Raw genomic sequence first — 16,469 nt, 5'->3', positions numbered from 1 at the left:
GCATCAAAAGGGGATTAAGTACGGTGATGGGTTTGGAAGAAAAAAGAGGAGAGAGATCATCGCATGGCTCGTCGAATTAGGACACTGCTTTAGGAAACTTGGATGAGCGCAGCTTCAGCTAAAACGCTCTGTGGCTGGCAGGGAAACTTCAGAAATGACTAAATGTTCGGTTTTTACGCTAGATGGCGCTATGTGGCAACATCTTAGTATGCGTATGAATTTTTCTAAGAAGACTTCCTTTCCACCCTGTTTGGACAGTAGCCACTCATCACACGTGAATCCCTCTCTGTTTATATGTTTAATTATCCCAGCATGGCGGCTTTCGCTTGTGTTTATTTAATGTCCCATGAGGGTGAAGCTTTCTGCAATAAACTTAAATACTCATGTTTAATTCTTGCTGTTGAGTGAAATGATGTAATTTTAAATTAAAGCATATAACCACGTGCGGTATGTGGTTTACAGCAGGCCTTTATCTCCTCCCGTCCTGAATTATGGCTTTACTATATTCTCCTTGTTTGTTAGTGTATTTAATATTTCCATACCTGTGAATCCTCCATGCATGATAAAAACATGACCCTCGTTGTTTTGCGGTGGATGCAGCTGAAACCCTCTTTTATGAAGCCTTCAATAACTTGAGGTGATTAAAAGGCTCTGTCATTATTCTTTCACTCGTTAGGAAGGCCTCTCGGATTTCAAGTGTCTCCTTTTACACTCCTGAGTCGCCACATTCATCATGGGACCTGGCTGAAGTTTTATTGCGGCCGCTAGAGGAGGATGCAAAAACAAAAGCTGAGGAGTGTGGGGTGGACTCAAAGGGCAACTAGCCCCAATACACATTCTCAGTGGGGAGGAAAAAAAGTGAGAGAGAGGGGGGGAAAGAAAAATGCGCGCCGGGGCATGAGTCGAGTGCTTCTCTCTGCTTAATTTTGACACAGTTCAACACATTTCATCCACTTGGAAACTCCAGGTTATCCCCCGACGTTATGGGCGTACCTACACGTTTTTTCATCACAAAGGAGTAAGGTGCGGGACGGGGTCACACAGCTCCATAAATACTTGGTGTGGCTGAGACTTCGGATGGATCCTGGAGGCGTAAATACTGCTGCTGGAGGAAGCTCGCACACAGGAGAGGAGCGGCGATTTTTCTGCAAGCTGATACCTCATTTGTAGAAGGGCAGACTGCTAAAAGCCTCCTCAGTTACCACCGTGAAAGTTGTGGTGCCTCTGGCTAATATGGAAAGTCTATGATTCCGTGTTGGCACAACTATAGCATAAATTGTTACGCTTTTTTCTCTCCCTTCACTGAGTGCGATGTAGTTCATCTTCACATCTCAAAGTGAGCTGATTTGTCAAGATGACAGCGCTTACACCTTTGAACCGTGCCGTACTTGGACTTGCGTGGAGCTGTTTGAGTTTCCTGTCGTGCGTGCATTGCGTTTTAAGTGACAATCATGTGCACTCCAGTTTTATTTACAGGAGGTTGCGCAATCACGAGCGCAGGGAGATACAGAGAGAGATCCTCTCCATCCTGGGTTTGCCTCACCGTCCCAGGCCCTTCTCTCCCGGGAAGCAGGCGTCCTCCGCGCCGCTGTTCATGCTAGACCTGTACAACGCCATGGCCGTGGATGAGGAGGAGGGCGTGCAGGAGAGCGCAGGGAAGAGCTTTAGTGCCAAGGCTCAAGGGCACTCTAGGAAAAGTTACTACAACCCCCAGCATGCCGGCTACTCCCGTGTGGCACAGCCTTACCGAGCGGCCCCTCTCGTAGGCCACAGCCCCGCACTCACCACAGCGCAAGACACCAACTTTCTCAATGACGCCGACATGGTTATGAGTTTTGTCAATTTGGGTAAGTGTCATTAAAACGGGATCAATATCCACACGTGCTATAAATCAATATATACATCGGGATTATGTGCAGGTGATTCTTGGTTATCACGGACACTGAAAGAAATTGACTTATTCATCTTTCACTAGATTTCTATTTCCTCGACAGAGATAAGTGAGGGATTTTAAACTTTTTATTTCTCTTATTATAGATGACATTAAGGCAAATCTTAAAACACCAACATAAGCTGAACGAGCCTGCTTTTTGGGATGAAAAATATTACCACTTATTTCTGGAAAATAACCGGACACACGTACAATATTTTTTTAGAGAAACCTGTGCAAGCTCTCATACGAAACTTGCCGAGGAGCAAATTCAAGATTTATAATTTTTGAAAAGACATTTGTGCATCTAAATGTAAAAAAATAAAGTTCGTCGTCAGACATCAGTCATTTTCAGAGTACCGAGGGGTTGCTACAGACTCCTGTTAAATATTTTGTATTTAACACAATCGAGCTGAACGTTTTGACCCATCAATTTGTGCTGCTTTCTATTTTTTTCTGAAGTCGCTTTTATGTATAATGATTGTGTTTGTTCGGTAGCTGCGACCCTTAACCCAGCAGTTCACAGCGACTTATCAGATGACTGTCTGACCTTGAGAAAATTGGCCTAAATTATTTCCTGTTGTTAAAAGAGGGTGATACTGACTGATACTCATATCTGAGGTTCTGTCACTAAGAGAAACCACAAGCCCCTTTCATAATATTTGTGCTATTTGTACCATTTATTATTCCATCATGACATTAAAAATATTCGCAATATTAATCAAAATATTACACAGTCCTGCAGAACTGAATATTTAAAAACAAATCCCTGTAACATATCATCTACAAAGTTTCACTATTTTATTCTTTAAGGATTGTATTTTCCAAAATACAAAGCGAATTTGTGGAGACTTGCTTGTAACATTATTCCCTCACCTTGGTCTCAGCCCATCTGTTTCCACTTACCGCTACACCAGGGCATGTACACTGTCAGGCTTGAAGGCTCTGCTCTCATTCTGGAGACTGTCAGTGGAGTGTTCAATGGGGCTCTGTCTTTATTACAGTACACTCACATATAGCTACTGACCTCAACTGTTTTAAAATGTCTATGTGGCATTTTATGCGGTTTAATATGCTTACGCTAGTATCAATAAGAAGCCAGCTATTCAAACATCCAAACACACAAGACAGCATAAAAAGGGGGGCTTTTATTAATAAAACATCCGTCATTTGATAATTTCATTACAGCCCAGTTAGAACCAGCTGAATAAAACTGATATCTTACATTTTTATTTAATATTTTGCTATTTCAAAGGTAAATGCTCTGTGTTCTCAGTGACACTTCTGTTTCAGATTACCACCCGTGGCTAATATAATGGAACGCGCTCAGTGGGTAAAAGTCAGAGCTGACCTCTGACCTGTTTGTGCTAAGTAACGGCAGGCGTTCCCTCTCGATAAAATATCAGGGAAATGCACTGCATGATATCACCGTGGATGCCAGAACATCCGCTGACCTCAGCCACATGCCTTTACTCTGCTACCAGGTGGAGGTGAGAGATGGCCGAGGTCACTTTGTCAGCATGTCCCTAATGTAGGTACACTGGAGCTCTTTGATGCTGAAATTGAGGACATATATATATATATATATATATATATATATATATATATATATATATATATATATATATATATATATATATATATATATATATATATATATAAAATCAGATGCTTCCCCTTAGGAAAAAAAAATAGAAGCTGTGCATATCCTCCACTTGTCTCCACATAGGTATAAAACAAATCCACCGATTAAAAAAAAAAAGACGAGCCTTAAAAAGTAATCTTATATTATCTGTTATATTAGAAATATTTTACTTTCAAGCTTAAGGGTTAGCTACTTTTTATGAAGCCTAGCAGAGGTCAGAATGAGGTCAGAAAAGAGGTCAGAGTAGACACTCATCTGATGCTGAAGAATCCTGTCTGCTCTTTTTCTTACTTGAGGAGCAGACGAAAGTGTCTTTAATTGAAATCAGCCTGTTTTTCTTAACTGACAGCCCATTCATCATGGCCAGAGAATGCAGTTAGGCACACAGTAGAGGGCCTGTCTGGGAACTGCTACCTGTATTGAGTTGACTGATTTAATGAACTGGAAAGTGCTTTTGTTGGTAGTCAAAATGTTTGGATTGGACCTTGAATGTGAAAGAAGATGTGATAAATTACACTTTTTTCCTGCGCATTGATGCTGGCATATTTTCTCCTTTAAACAGCTTAAGAAGCAGTTCAGGAGGTGAACTCATACATTTATATATATATATATATTTTTTTTTCATCAACTTTTCTTCCCGGTAGAAATCAACTTTGTCATAAAGTATTTTCTTTTCCAGTGGAGAAAGATAAAGATTTTTCTCACCAACGAAGACACTACAAGGAGTTCCGTTTTGATCTGACTCAAATACCGGACGGGGAGGCAGTGACTGCAGCTGAGTTTAGGATCTATAAGGACCGTAGTCATGGCCGCTACGACAATATTACCCTGAAGGTGACCATATATCAAGTCATCAAAGAGTATCAAAACAAGTAAGTGCCAGACCAACCACAACTATGTATTAAATGTTCATATTAAATGTGATTGTACCTCTGTAGTCCTGAACTGTTTAACTGGGTAATCTCTAAATAATTTCTGATATTTTTATTACATAACGATAGCTTAAAGTGTCCAGCAATGTGTAACTAAAATGCTTTACCTCAACCAGTTGGTGTTTGCTGCTTTAGTAAACTCATGAAAGTGTTCTTTTTACTAATGCTGCTACTTGCATTTAACTAAAAATGTCCCAGCACTTCTTGGATTACAGTTTAAAGGACTTACTGCTTCATTTTATGGGCATAAAATTATTGTAGATAAACAAGGGGGAAAATGAGTCATAAAGTGAGTCAGTCTTTTAAAAAAAAAGAACAAAGACAAAGGACCTATGTTAAGTTTGTTCTCAGTTATTTAAAGGTTTAGTGAAATGTAAAACAGGCTGGAAGCTTCTTCCTTGTAGTGAAAAAGCAGAATGAAGTAGCCGCTACTGCAAAAAGTGAGAACTATTTAAAACTATTTGCATCTCGATTTGTATCTTATTTCATAATGGCCATTGTCTGTCGGGGGTTGAAACTTTCCACTTGCAAAGCACATCCTCCCATCTCAAACTCTGCTCTCCTTCATTCGCACCATGTCTGCCTTACAAATATAGTTCACGGATAAAGAGAACTCCATTAGCAAGTTGGCCACTTATGAAGCTTGGAAGGTCCGTCAGTTATCACTCGTCTTGTGTTGCCTGCCAAGCTGGCTGTGTCCCAGATGAAACCACGAGGGCCCGTATCGGGAGGGGGTTGGAGGCTCCCTAGGGTGCTCCCGTGGTCACTGTTATGCCCGCCACCTGCCTGTCTTAACAATATTCCGGAAGTTTAAAGCAAGACATAGCTGAATACACAAGGGTGCACTTAAAAGTGGGCCCACATTTGCTTGCCAAAAATGTGTGTGGGTGATTGAAGGGAAGATATGGCCCTCCGGGGCTTTGAAAAGGTCCAAGTCAATGGACTCTACCATCTTAAAGGGGAAGAATGCTCAGTTCATGTTTTCACACATGCTTTCATGGAGAATAGTGTATTTGAATTAGTGCTCACAAACAGGTACGAGTCTTTCACAGTGACTGAAATCTTAGAGAACAGTTTTCTGGATTTTTCTGTCATCATAAAAGCTTAAATGCAGTTACAGTATGAGTAGGGTTCATTTGTAAAGCCATACAGATTCTTTTGTGTTTGCCTCCAGCACGTTAGGCAGAATGCTGCTTATAGACACAGACGAGTTTCAGCCTGTGCCCTTAATGTTGTTTTATATACTACACAAGTTGCTGGAGGTCTGACTCCCTTTTAAACCATATCCTCTTCACCTTGTACGTTGGAAGCGGGTGAAGTTGTGCCACAAACCTCTACTAAGTTTCTACAAAATGCTGATTATATAAATACTCATGATTGCCAGTGGTTCTCATTTGGCCCATTCAACAAAATCAGTTTAGCACAGATTGAACAGGTTGTGGTCTCTGTAGCAAATTTAAAACCATTTTGTTAGGGTATTTTAGGGGTTTAAGAGACTGACAATATAAAGCTTAGAAAATCAAATCCCACTAAAAAAAATGTTTCCTGTCCACATGTTCTGCCATTTACTTAAAATAATAAAAGTTCAGTAAAAGCAATGGCCAGTGATAGAGATAATGTGTTAAATAGTGCATGAGAATAACACTGTATATAAGATGCTGGTATTGGGGAAGTCTGTGGAGTCTGTAACCAGAATACACTTTATGTATGTATTTGAGGACTAATAAGTTCTTTGAACTTTAAGCTGTTTTTTAAAATTTATAACAGCACAACTTATTTTGCTATTTTAAACTTGCAGGGTTTATGTTTACTTGCTAGTGTCTTCACTGAGTTAATGAAACACAGAAACAAAAGCAACTATGTGAAAATGCTCTACTTCGTATCCATACAGGTTGTCAAATGTATACTTAAAGTCAGAGTACTTGTAGTTTCAGACAACTGCACACCTATCTCAGAGTCACACCTGCTCTGGTACTGAACTTTACTGCTGAACATGAATTCCTAATGGAAAATATTGACTTGTGAACATAGTTTGTTAAACACAGAGCAGTCTGAACAGTTACCACTCAGCTTTGGTGTTCAGTCACATTCTCTAGTGACCCCAGATTAAAATGTAGGATAAACATTTGCACTCTTGGATACAGCTACAAACCTATACCTACTCAGGCTAAATTATCACAGGAAATAAGCTAAAAGCTACAAAAGTCAAAAAGGAAGTTTAGAAGTATGTCATGCATAAAGATTATGCTTGATTTTTATTACACCTGCAATAAAGACATAAATGGTTCCTGAAGGACTGACGGAAAATCTTGGTTGTCTCTGACCAGCATCAGGCAACCACAAAAACGTAACAGGCTCTGCTTTATCTGATCTGCAACTTGAAAGGAATCCAATGCAAATTAGGAAGTAGGGCTTTTTTTTTTTTCAACTTTGAGTTGATTGAGGCCTTATGTCAAGCTTATGTTAAAAAACAGCAAAAGAAAAACAGCTGATATGCATGATTCATAGCTCCTGAAAGTTCTGAAGTACTGGCAAACCCTGTGCCCCACGACTCTGCTATTTATTACTAGTGAAAGGTTTTTCCAACAAAAGCACCGCTTTCTTTTCAGGTCCAGCACACAGTAACGAGTTTAACACTCTTCCAGACCAAAGTTTTTATTCATTATCAGGAAAAGCATAAAAACATAACAAATCAGACAAACAAGAGAAAGAAAAAAAATAACCCAAAAGAAATCACACAAATTAAAGTCATTATATATCTTTGCAAGTACACATATGGGGGGAAAAAGAATGAAAATGTTTGATTTCCAAAGGAGGGAGGGAAGAGTTGCCACAGAGTTTGGAATAAAGTACTCAGTCATGATAAGATTCAGTCTACATGTTCTAGAAAATAATGCCAAGTACATGTGCACTCACCAGCCACTTTATTTTCTCAGACATTTTGGTCCATATTGATATGATTACACGGGTGATGCAGATTTGTCAGCTGAACATCTATGATGCCAATCTTTCATTCCATCGCATCCCAGAGGTGCCCTGTTGGATTAAGATCTGGTGTCTCTGAAGGCAATTTGAGTACAGTGAACTCATTGTCATGTTCAAGAAATGAGTTTTAAACAGTCTGAGCTCTGTGACATGGTCCTTTATCCTGTTGAAAGCAGCTATCAGAAGATTCAATTCAATTAGGTTCAATTCAATTTAATTCAGGTTTAGTGCCAAATCACATCGACAGTCACCTCAGGGTGCTTTATGCCAGGGTAAATATCCTACAGCAAAATCAGACAATCTCCTATAAGCAAGCACTTTGTGAGAGTGGGAATAAAAAAACTCCTTTTTCATAGGAAGAAACTGAAGAAAGTGTCATGACCAGTTGGAGGGTAAGGGGAAAGGGAGTATAGACAGAAAGCTGGATACATTGAGGTCATAAAGGGATGGTCAGCAACAATATTCAGGTAGGCTGCAGATACTAGGTGGGATGGATCCATTATTTCATGTTGTTTAGGCCAAATTCTGACCTTAACTTATATTTTCACAATTTTCTGTTGTCCAATTTTTGTGCACGCAGACAAGTTCTTTTGGTTAGCTTGGTTTTAAGAAATGGTTATTTGAGTTGCGTTTGCGTTTATGGCCATTCTTCTCTGATCTCAGTCGCTTTTCTTCCCCATTCTGAATCGGTTTGAATTTCAGCAGGTTGTCTTTACCATGATTGAATTCTCTCAGTTGCTGCCACGTGAATGTCTGATTAGACAGTTGTGTTAACAAGCAGCTGAATGGATGTGCCTAACAAAGTAGCCAGTGATATATGCACCAGCTGTTTTTGCTCATTTTAACTGTAGCTTATTTAGTGCAGATGTTCATGACATTGTTTTCATTGACTTTTTAGAGATGCAGAGACGTTCTTACTTGACTCCAAAAAGGTCCAGGCATCTGATGGAGGCTGGCTAGTGTTTGACATAACAGCTACCAGTAACCACTGGGTGATGAATCCACAGCAGAACCTGGGCCTGCAACTCTGTGTGGAAACTGTAGATGGCAAGTGGAGTTCAGTTTTTCTTTCCATTACTTTTTTTTCTCTTGTAATCGCTTTAGATTTATTTTAAACTCCTAGACTTTTAAAAGGTCAACTTCACCTTTCAAGACAATCCACAATGTCTGCATTTGATTTTACGAAAATGTTTTATGTGACATCAGGTCAAATGTCTGGCAGTGTTTGGATTATGATTATTTATCACCAATTCCCACCAATTAATTGCCATAAATCAAAAAAATTAAGATGAGCTGACCTAGTTTTTGTATTTGTACTTACTCTGAAAGCAGTCATAAATTTCTAAAACTACCCATTGAGATTAAATGTTGTTTTAAAAGTTTTATTTACCTTTTTATTTTTTTAAAGGACGAAGTATAAACATGAAATCTGCTGGAATCATCGGGAGGAACGGGCCCCAGTCCAAACAGCCGTTCCTGGTTGCTTTCTTCAAGGCCAGCGGGGTGTTGCTTCGCTCAGTCAGAGCTGCTGGTGGGAAAAAAAAGAACCACAATCGCAATAAATTGAATAATCAACAACAATCCTCAAAGGCACCAAAAACTGGAGGTAAGTGGGCTTAAAATTCAATTCAATTCAATTTTATTTATATAGCGCCAAATCACAACAAAATTCGCCTCAAGGCGCTTCATAGATACAGAGAAAAGCCCAACAATCATATGACCCCCTATGAGCAAGCACTTTGGCGACAGTGGGAAGGAAAAACTCCCTTTTAACAGGAAGAAACCTCCGGCAGAACCAGGCTCAGGGAGGGGCGGGGCCATCTGCTGCGACCGGTTGGGGTGAGAGAAGGAATACAGGATAAAAGACATGCTGTGGAAGAGAGACAGAGGTTAATAACAGATATGATTCAATGCAGAGGGGTCTGTTAATACATAGTGAGTGAGAAAGGTGACTGGAAAGGAAAAACTCAATGCATCATGGGAATCCCCCGGCAGCCTACGTCTATTGCAGCATAACTAAGGGAGGATTCAGGGTCACCTGGTCCAGCCCTAACTATATGCTTTAGCAAAAAGGAAAGTTTGAAGCCTAATCTTAAAAGTAGAGATAGTGTCTGTCTCCCGAATCCAATCTGGAAGCTGGTTCCACAGAAGAGGGGCCTGAAAACTGAAGGCTCTCCCTCCCATTCTACTTTTAAATACTCTAGGAACAACAAGTAGGCCTGCAGAGCGAGAGCGAAGTGCTCTAATAGGGTGATATGGTACTACAAGGTCATTAAGATAAGATGGGGCCTGATTATTTAAGACCTTGTATGTGAGGAGCAGGATTTTGAATTCAATTCTGGATTTAACAGGAAGCCAATGAAGGGAAGCCAAAACAGGAGAAATATGCTCTCTCTTTCTAGTCCCTGTCAGGACTCTTGCTGCAGCATTTTGGATTAGCTGAAGGCTTTTCAGTGAGTTTTTTGGACATCCTGATAATAATGAATTACAGTAGTCCAGCCTGGAAGTAATAAATGCATGAACTAGTTTTTCAGCGTCACTCTGAGACAGGATATTTCTAATTTTAGAGATGTTGCACAAATGGAAGAAAGCAGTCTTACATATTTGTTTAATATGTGCATTGAAGGACATGTCTTGGTCAAAAATGACTCCAAGGTTCCTCACAGCGTTACTGGAGGCCAAGGTAATGCCATCCAGAGTAAGAATCTGGTTAGATACCATATTTCTAAGATTTTCAGGGCCGAGTACAATAACCTCAGTTTTATCTGAATTAAGAAGCAGAAAGTTAGCGGCCATCCAGGTCTTTATGTCTTTAAGACATTCCTGCAGTTTAACTAATTGGTACACCAATTAGTATGTTATCTGGCTTCATGGACAGATAGAGCTGGGTGTCATCTCCATAGCAGTGAAAATTTATGCTATGTCTTCTAATGATGCTGCCTAGGGGAAGCATGTATAATGTAAACAGAATTGGTCCGAGCACTGAACCCTGTGGAACTCCATAATTAACCTCAGTGTGTGAAGAGGACTCTCCATTTACATGAACAAACTGGAGTCTATTAGATAGATATGATACAAACCACTGCAGCACAGTACCTGTAATACCTACAGCATGTTCTAATCGCTCTAATAGGATATTATGGTCGACAGTATCGAACGCTGCACTGAGGTCTAGCAGGACAAGCACAGAGATGAGTCCACTGTCAGAGGCCATAAGAAGATCATTTGTAACCTTCACTAAAGCTGTTTCTGTGCTGTGATGAGCTCTGAAACCTGACTGAAACTCTTCAAATAAACCATTCCTCTGCAGATGATCTGTTAGTTGTTTGACAACTACTCTTTCAAGGATTTTTGATATGAAAGGAAGGTTGGAGATTGGCCTATAATTAGCTAAGACTGCTGGGTCTAGAGATGGCTTTTTGAGTAAAGGTTTAACTACAGCCAGCTTGAAGGCCTGTGGTACATAGCCGATTATTAGAGATAGGTTGATCATATTTAAGATCGAAGAATTAATTAATGGCAGGACTTCTTTGAGCAGTTTTGTAGGAATGGGGTCTAAAAGACACGTTGATGGTTTGGAGGAAGTAATTATTGAAGTTAACTTAGAAAGATCAATTAGAGAAAAAGAGTCTAACTTAACATCAATGGTACTAAGAGTAGCTGTAGATAATATTACATCTGTGGGATGATTATTGGTAATTTTTTCTCTAAAAATTTTACTTGTGAAGAAGTTCATGAAGTCATTACTAGTTAACGTTAAAGGGATTGTTGGTTCAAAAGAGCTCTGACTTTTTGTCAGCCTGGCTACAGTGCTGAAGAGAAACCTGGGGTTGTTTTTATTTTCTTCAATCAGTGATGAATAGTAAGATGTTCTGGCTTTGCGGGGGGCTTTCTTATAAAGCAGCAAACTATTTCTCCAGGCTAAATGATGATCCTCTAAATTTGTGACACGCCATTTCCTCTCCAGATTACGAGTCATCTGCTTTAGGGTACGTGTTTGAGAATTATACCACAGAGTCAGGTACTTCTGATTAGAGACCTTAGTTTTCACTGGAGCGAGCTACAGTATCCAGAGTCGTACGTAGTGAGGAGGTGAAATTATTAACAAGATAATCGACCTCTGTTGGGGTAGCGTTCAGATAGCTGCTCTGCTCTATGTTGGTACAGGGCATTGAAGATGATAACAGTGGGTGGATTATATTCTTAAACTTAGTTACAGCGCTTTCAGAAAGACATCTACTTTGATAAAGTCTACTCTCCACCACTGTGTAATCAATTATTGTAAATGTAAATGTTATCAGGAAATGATCAGACAGGAGGGTTTTCAGAAAATACTGTTAAATGTTCAGTTTCTATGCCATATGTTAAAACAAGATCTAGAGTGTGATTAAAGTGGTGGGTGGGTTCTTTTACATTTTGAGAGAAACCAATTCAGTCTAATAACAGATTAAATGCCATGTTGAGGCTGTCATTTTTAGCATCTACATGGATGTTAAAATCACCCACAATAATTATTTTATCTGAGCTCAGAACTAAATTAGATATAAAGTCTGAGAAATCAGACAGAAACTCTGTGTAAGGCCCAGGTGGACGATAGATGATAACAAGTAAGACTGGTTTCTGAGTTTCACAGCTGGGGTGGACAATGTTAAGCATCAGGCTTTCAAATGAATTAAAAGTCTGTCTTGGTCTTTCATTAATTAATAGGCTGGTGTGAAAAATTGCTGCCACACCGCCCCCTCGGCCTGTGCTTCGAGGTTTCTGGTAGTTAGAATGACTCGGGGGTGTTGATTCATTTAAACTAACATAATCATCCTGCTGCAACCAGGTTTCTGTAAGGCAGAGTAAATCAGTTTGTTAATCAATTATTAAGTCATGTACTAACAGAGACTTGGAGGAGAGAGACCTAATATTTAATAATCCACATTTCACTGTTTTACTCTTTGGTTCAGATGTGGATACTGTATTGTTCTTTCTTTGTAATTGTTTATGTTTAAGTTGTTTGTTGCTGGTTTTTAGTTTGTTATTTGTCTTTTTGGGAGCTGACACAGTCTCAATCATAGTTCTGCTGTTCTTTGTTCTTCTTCTCAAAGTATTTTCTTGATTTCTTACTTTGGAAACAAATTTGTTTATAAGTGGCTACACATGATATTTGTCATTTCGATAAATAATCCAGCACATTGATTAATGCTTATTATCCACCAATTACCATTATAAATGAAAGGAATTTTACTTCAACTTTAAATGTTGGGTGTATTAATAATTCTCTGAAACATCCGTTAACTCCAAAAGCAATACATTCATAATAGCATGTTGTAGTAAGTTAAAAAAATAATTTCTTGTCATAAAAAAAGTACTATTATTTTTCAGATTATAACACCAGTGAACAGAAGCAAGCCTGTAAGAAGCACGAGCTTTATGTCAGCTTTCGGGACTTGGGTTGGCAGGTAAAACACAAATATTCGACATCTCTTACAATGAAAAAATTGTTAGGTAATCACACAAAAATGACTCATTTAGTCAAATTATGAGATAATCAATCAGGTATACTAAATGTCTTCTTTTTCTAAAGGATTGGATCATTGCACCGGAGGGCTATGCTGCTTTTTACTGTGATGGCGAGTGCTCGTTTCCACTCAACGCACACATGAATGCAACAAATCATGCTATTGTGCAAACTCTGGTAAGCATTCTTTAGAGTGTATCCCGCATGCGTGTTGCAGTAAAGTCTGGCTATAAGCTAATAACGTTCTTACCATTTGTAACTCTCTGCTGTTGCACCTCTTTAAACTCTACTTTATGCTCTCATTTATAGGTCCACTTAATGTTTCCTGACAATGTGCCAAAACCATGCTGCGCCCCAACCAAGCTCAATGCAATATCAGTACTTTACTTTGATGACAGCTCAAATGTTATCCTGAAGAAATATAGAAATATGGTAGTTAGGTCTTGTGGGTGCCATTAACGGGCGAGGCCAATTTTAATTTATGCAGTCTGGCATGGGAATTGCTGGAGGTGTGATGTCATGTTCAGTATTATGTATATAGAGTTTTATTAATTTATTTTCCTTTTTAAAAAAAATAGCACTGAATATTTTGATATTTAAATGATTAGGACAAAATACTGATTTTACTTTACAACAGTTATCATTTAACTTCTGTGTCCGTTGGCATATACTTTGTATTGGTTAGGACTGTATATCTTTTATGAGAAAACTGTTCACTGGAGTCACTATGATCGCTTCCTCTTCTGTTGTTTTCTTTTCTCCTTTTTTTTCCTATACATAGTGTGCTACAAACGCTATAAACACTGTATTTCAATGTTAATTTCTTAATGAGTTCATTCCCAGTTCAGAACGGTAATCGTTCATGACAGACGCATACAGAATAATGTCCCGCGATACTGTAACACAAGCACATTTTATTAACAAGGGGGATCTCCATATTATGCTATTAACACTAACGTCTCAACTTCAACAGGCTCTTGGAAATATTTCAAATTAAATCGGATCACAGGATTAAAATAACACACTGAGCGTTCTCTAATATAAACCAAACTGCCCAAAGCTGTTTTCAAGCTGTCACCGTCTTTCAGCGTTGATACTGTTTCACCTTTTCCAAGCCAGTTTTTTTTCTCTGGTGTTCTCAGAAAGGGAATATGTCAGTCTGGAATGAAACACGTATAATGTTGAGTGTTCGCTTATTTTTTTAACAATGTTTATCTCTTACATAAACACTGTTTCTCATTTCTCTGTGGACTTTGTCATAGTTACATCTTTGCGCCGCACATATTCGATCTCATGTTTGGAAAGTAGTGTATCTTAACGTAGAGTGCTGTGTATTTAATAAATGTACCACTTGAAAGCTCTTATCTTTGCTCGGCTTTTATTGACTTCGCAGCTTTTCTTTCTTCATTTATCACGCACAACTATAAATCTGTAAGAAGAAAGAAAAAATCCCTGGTGAAATAAATGCATTATTTATTGTTTCTTATTTGTTTTTTTTAGTTTTTTAGGTATTTCTGTTTGGAATTCTGTGGATCTTTTACTCACTGCTGCCAAACTACCGTCTCAGATTTATCAATGTTTGACAAGTATGATATAAACTAGAAGTACACCCACAGAGCCTGATGACATGCTCTTAGGGAGCGGTAATGCTAAGTAGTACAGTGTTACCAGCGAGGCAATGCTGTGACCTCCGATACCAGCCCAAAAGAGTGATTATCATGAGAATGACAGCAGAGAAAAGCAACATTTTCCAGATTATGGTGGAAAGTTCCCATCAACCATATTATTTATGTGACATGCTTGATACATATATACTTACCGGCATGCTGTAAATTCACATTTTGTCACTGCCCATCTGCTTCGAGCTAAGATTCAACCTTGGAAACAAAGTGGAAACCATAAACAAAACCGAGTGAGTGTTGGTGCACTCATCCATGGATAAGCAGGACTTCCCGAAAAGTGCGAGGGAATGTGCTTTTTCCAAAAAAGTACTATGGTTACGCAGAACTCTTCAATGGTCTTGGAAATGCAGGGATTAGGTTAAGGATTAATATTTATTTGCACAACTGTGTTGACCCTCACTGAACACAGGATATGTACTGTTGCACTTTCCCCCTCCACCCTCCCTGTTTTATAACATTTTTTCTGACATGGCAGAACATTGAGTGACTGTATTTCACTTAATTAAAAGCAGTGGCTGGCCTGCCCAGATGTTATGTGGGCTCCATCGAAAAGGAGTGTTGACATTCAGTGAATAGAAGAGGCCACCTGCTAACTTAACTCTTGGCTTGAGGGGTGATTTGCATTCCTGTGGCCTGTTGCCTGGCATGATTACTCCTAGCACTTAACAATCCCATCTACTGTTTAATATGATGGATTCTTTCCAATTCAGCTACATTTCTTCCTTGTCTGTAATGCAGGAGCTGCTATGAATGAGCTTCTATTTAGGTTCTCCAAAATGACACAACCCTCCTCTACAGTAACCTCTTGACCACATGAAAGGGTAACAATTGCCATACTCGGGGCGGATTAATATAGTGGCCCCTTTTCCTCCGAGACCCCCGCGGTCAAAAGCAGCCAGCAGTGAGTCAGAGGTGCCTTGACATTTATCAGATCCGCACTTGTAGTGGCCACTTCTGAAAAAGGTCACAACCTCTGGTAGTTTACCTTTCCTGAATGGTTGCTTGTGAATTATTCATGCATCGTGCACTCGGTTTATAGTACATGTCACAACATGCTGTTGGCTTTACATAAACATAGTTGCATAATGTTGAGATGCGTTTCCATGTGCTGATATTTTTTTTCTACCACAAACATGTTTATCCTCTTTACCTGATTAAGAAAACAGAGGTATCCATGTCAGCAGCTGTTAAGAACATGTTCTTTTATTCAGCAAACAGGATATATTTATTAAGGAGACATCATCTTGAAGCTCCTACCTGACTGGGCCAAAAGTCACAAGTGCTTGAGGATTTAGGTCATTTTAATGTAAACGAATCCACCACCACAGGAAATGCTTTGACCCATGCTGAAAAACAAATACAAAAATCTGCTATAACGTGCCATTAATCTTGTCAGACCACAAACAGAGGTGGCCACTTAGAGATGACAAAATTAGAATCACAGATTAATTTTTTTTAAAAAGAGGCAGAACGTTGCAGTCTTTTTTCCTTTTTAAAAATGTAATTCCTTTTAGTGCAGTGAAGCATATCAGTCATCGTCTAAAAGATTTCCATAGTCAAGAGGAGCTGGTTCTAAATGGGTAAAACTACACAAAAAGAAATATTTTAGAAATACTGGAAAAGCAAAGAAGCTGGGATATGCTCCAGCCCCCTGCAACCCTAATAAGGATAAGCAGAAGAGGATGGATAGAAAAAGCAAAGTATTGTCTAATGTAAAAATATCATGCCATCCCTCCTTACTTTAAACTTTGCTTCTAAGGAGCCAGACTTTCTTATAATGTTCAAGTCT

General features: G+C 39.1%; 1 protein-coding gene across 1 annotated transcript; it reads left to right on the top strand.

The window, feature by feature from the left end:
* Positions 1 to 912: 912 nt before the first annotated feature.
* Positions 913 to 14,360, top strand: bmp5 (bone morphogenetic protein 5). Its single transcript, XM_085477917.1, has 7 exons — positions 913 to 1,847; positions 4,255 to 4,447; positions 8,391 to 8,539; positions 8,901 to 9,098; positions 12,863 to 12,939; positions 13,065 to 13,175; positions 13,308 to 14,360. Exons 1-7 carry the CDS (start codon positions 1,355 to 1,357, stop codon positions 13,455 to 13,457), a joined length of 1,371 nt encoding a protein of 456 aa, XP_085334043.1. The 5' UTR covers positions 913 to 1,354; the 3' UTR covers positions 13,458 to 14,360.
* Positions 14,361 to 16,469: the final 2,109 nt, after the last annotated feature.

Source organism: Copadichromis virginalis, linkage group LG13 (assembly GCF_057382275.1).
Source record: "Copadichromis virginalis isolate Kocher_CV1m ecotype Utaka linkage group LG13, C_Virginalis_male_GT1.1, whole genome shotgun sequence".
NCBI lineage: Eukaryota > Metazoa > Chordata > Actinopteri > Cichliformes > Cichlidae > Copadichromis > Copadichromis virginalis.
Note: the sequence above shows the minus strand (reverse complement) of the source record. Positions and strands in the feature narration are given on the sequence as shown.